A 1,833-nucleotide genomic window follows, 5' to 3' on the forward strand; every position below is an offset into this window, starting at 1 on the left:
CACCCCCATAAATTTCCTCTCCTAATGAAAGCCTTCTCTCCATCTGAAAGCATTCTCTCTTTTCTCACTTTCAGGATAGCACTCATGTGGACCTCATCTCTGTCTGTATTTATCACCTTTTGCTTTTCATTTTACTTATATTTATTAGCTGGTATGTTGCTTGAAAGTAGAAACTGTATGGTTTTTATTTTTATACCTTTAGTGCCAATGGTGTGTGTGCTTAATGGAATAGAATTACATAACTTTAAGATCTTTTTCATACCATTCATAATGAAATAGAATTGCATAACTTTAAAATCTTTTTCATAACTCTGATTCCAGAATTCTGGAATCACAGCAACAACAACGAAAATTGCCCTGCTGGATCTGTGGTGGTACCTCACCTCGTTGGCCTCTAAGTCAGAAGGACAGGCTATAGTGATGTAGAGGCAGGCACGCATAAGCATGCACACACACATCCCCCACATACGGACACACATCCCCCACATACGGAAACATACCTGATCCTTTCGTCCCTTTATCTCATCTTTAAGTCATCAGGATGCCAGTTCCTTATGCTTATCTTGTTACATATTTTAGTGGGTTGAGGGTTACAGTATTGAATGTGGTTTGATTTCATAGGGTGGGCTAAATATTTGAGGAATTGAGTTAGAGTCAGTGGATCTGGGTTTGTGTCCCAAATCTGCCACTTACTACCTGGGTGACTTTGGATAAGTAATTTAACCTGCCTCAGTTTCTTTATTTATAAAAGGAAGCACTAAGGCTACTTGCCCTCTGGGGTCTGTTCTAGCTCCCAATCTATGATCTTATGATTCACTTCCAAACAGAATGAGCAGGCAAGAGATGACCCCCAAATATTTGCAAGACATTACACTTGATTTCTTTGGCAATAGTTTATTTGTCTAATATGCAAAGTGTGGTTCTCAATCCTTAAATGGTGTAGCTGGCAGGAATCGTTACAGGGAACAGTTGTTTTACCACCGATTTGCCATTGAATGAATTTGGGCAAATTGGCTTCATGTGTCTGTAAGGTGAAGTAGCCAATTACAGTTCTCTAGGAGTACCTGCCTGTTGTTGTTATTTTAATAAGAGAACCATTTCAGAAAAGCGTATATTATGAAGCAAGAAAGCTAGAAAGATCCCACATGGGAGGGATCAGCAAGGGCAATGAGACTATTTTGGAGAGGGATGAGGGAGATGTTGGCTTAGCAGTTACTGTCATGAATAAGCCTACATTTCAAGAGCTTCAGGTAGTTGTCAATCTTGTGTGAGTCTCTGCGTAGACAGTGTAGCAAATTATAAAATGCAAAGAGACGTGTGTCCTCATCAGCCATCTGTAGGGATGGAAGTCCTGACCAGGCAGAGTAGACCTCATTTTCTCTGTCACCTGGATGAACCTAAACCACCAAAGGGACAAGGAAAACTTATTAATTTTTGTTTGTTTCTCCTTATTTCTCCTGATAGACATCAACGAAATACAGAGAAAAGATCTAAGCATAGGGAATTCCTTAGGCTAAATATATTTGGGAGATCTTATGAATTGTTAGTCTAACACTGGAGGCTGTGAACTATATTGGGGAAAAAAAAACTATTATATTTGGAATTAAGGTATCTGGATTTAAACCCTAGCTCTGTTATTTACTACTGTGTGACCTTGGGAAAATTCTTTAACCTCTCTAGGCCTCAGATTCCTTAGCTATAAAATAAGATGGTTGACCTACATGACTCCTAAGGCTCTATTTAAATCTATGACTCTACTAACTGTTCTACTAATCACTAGGCACCTGGAGCAAAATATCTTACTCAATGATTTCCTCTCTTTTTGTATTTTCA

General features: G+C 38.8%; 1 protein-coding gene across 1 annotated transcript in view; it reads right to left on the reverse strand.

Moving 5' to 3' along the window:
- Positions 1 to 916: 916 nt before the first annotated feature.
- PRL (prolactin) overlaps positions 917 to 1,833 on the reverse strand; it is a 10,237-nt gene continuing 9,320 nt past the window's right edge. Inside the window, exon 5 of the mRNA XM_072599482.1 lies at positions 917 to 1,397. Within this exon, the coding sequence (XP_072455583.1) occupies positions 1,206 to 1,397 (192 nt within the window). The 3' untranslated portion in view covers positions 917 to 1,205. The remainder of the gene's footprint in view (positions 1,398 to 1,833) is intronic.

Source organism: Notamacropus eugenii, chromosome 4 (assembly GCF_028372415.1).
Source record: "Notamacropus eugenii isolate mMacEug1 chromosome 4, mMacEug1.pri_v2, whole genome shotgun sequence".
NCBI classification, from domain to species: Eukaryota; Metazoa; Chordata; class Mammalia; order Diprotodontia; family Macropodidae; genus Notamacropus; species Notamacropus eugenii.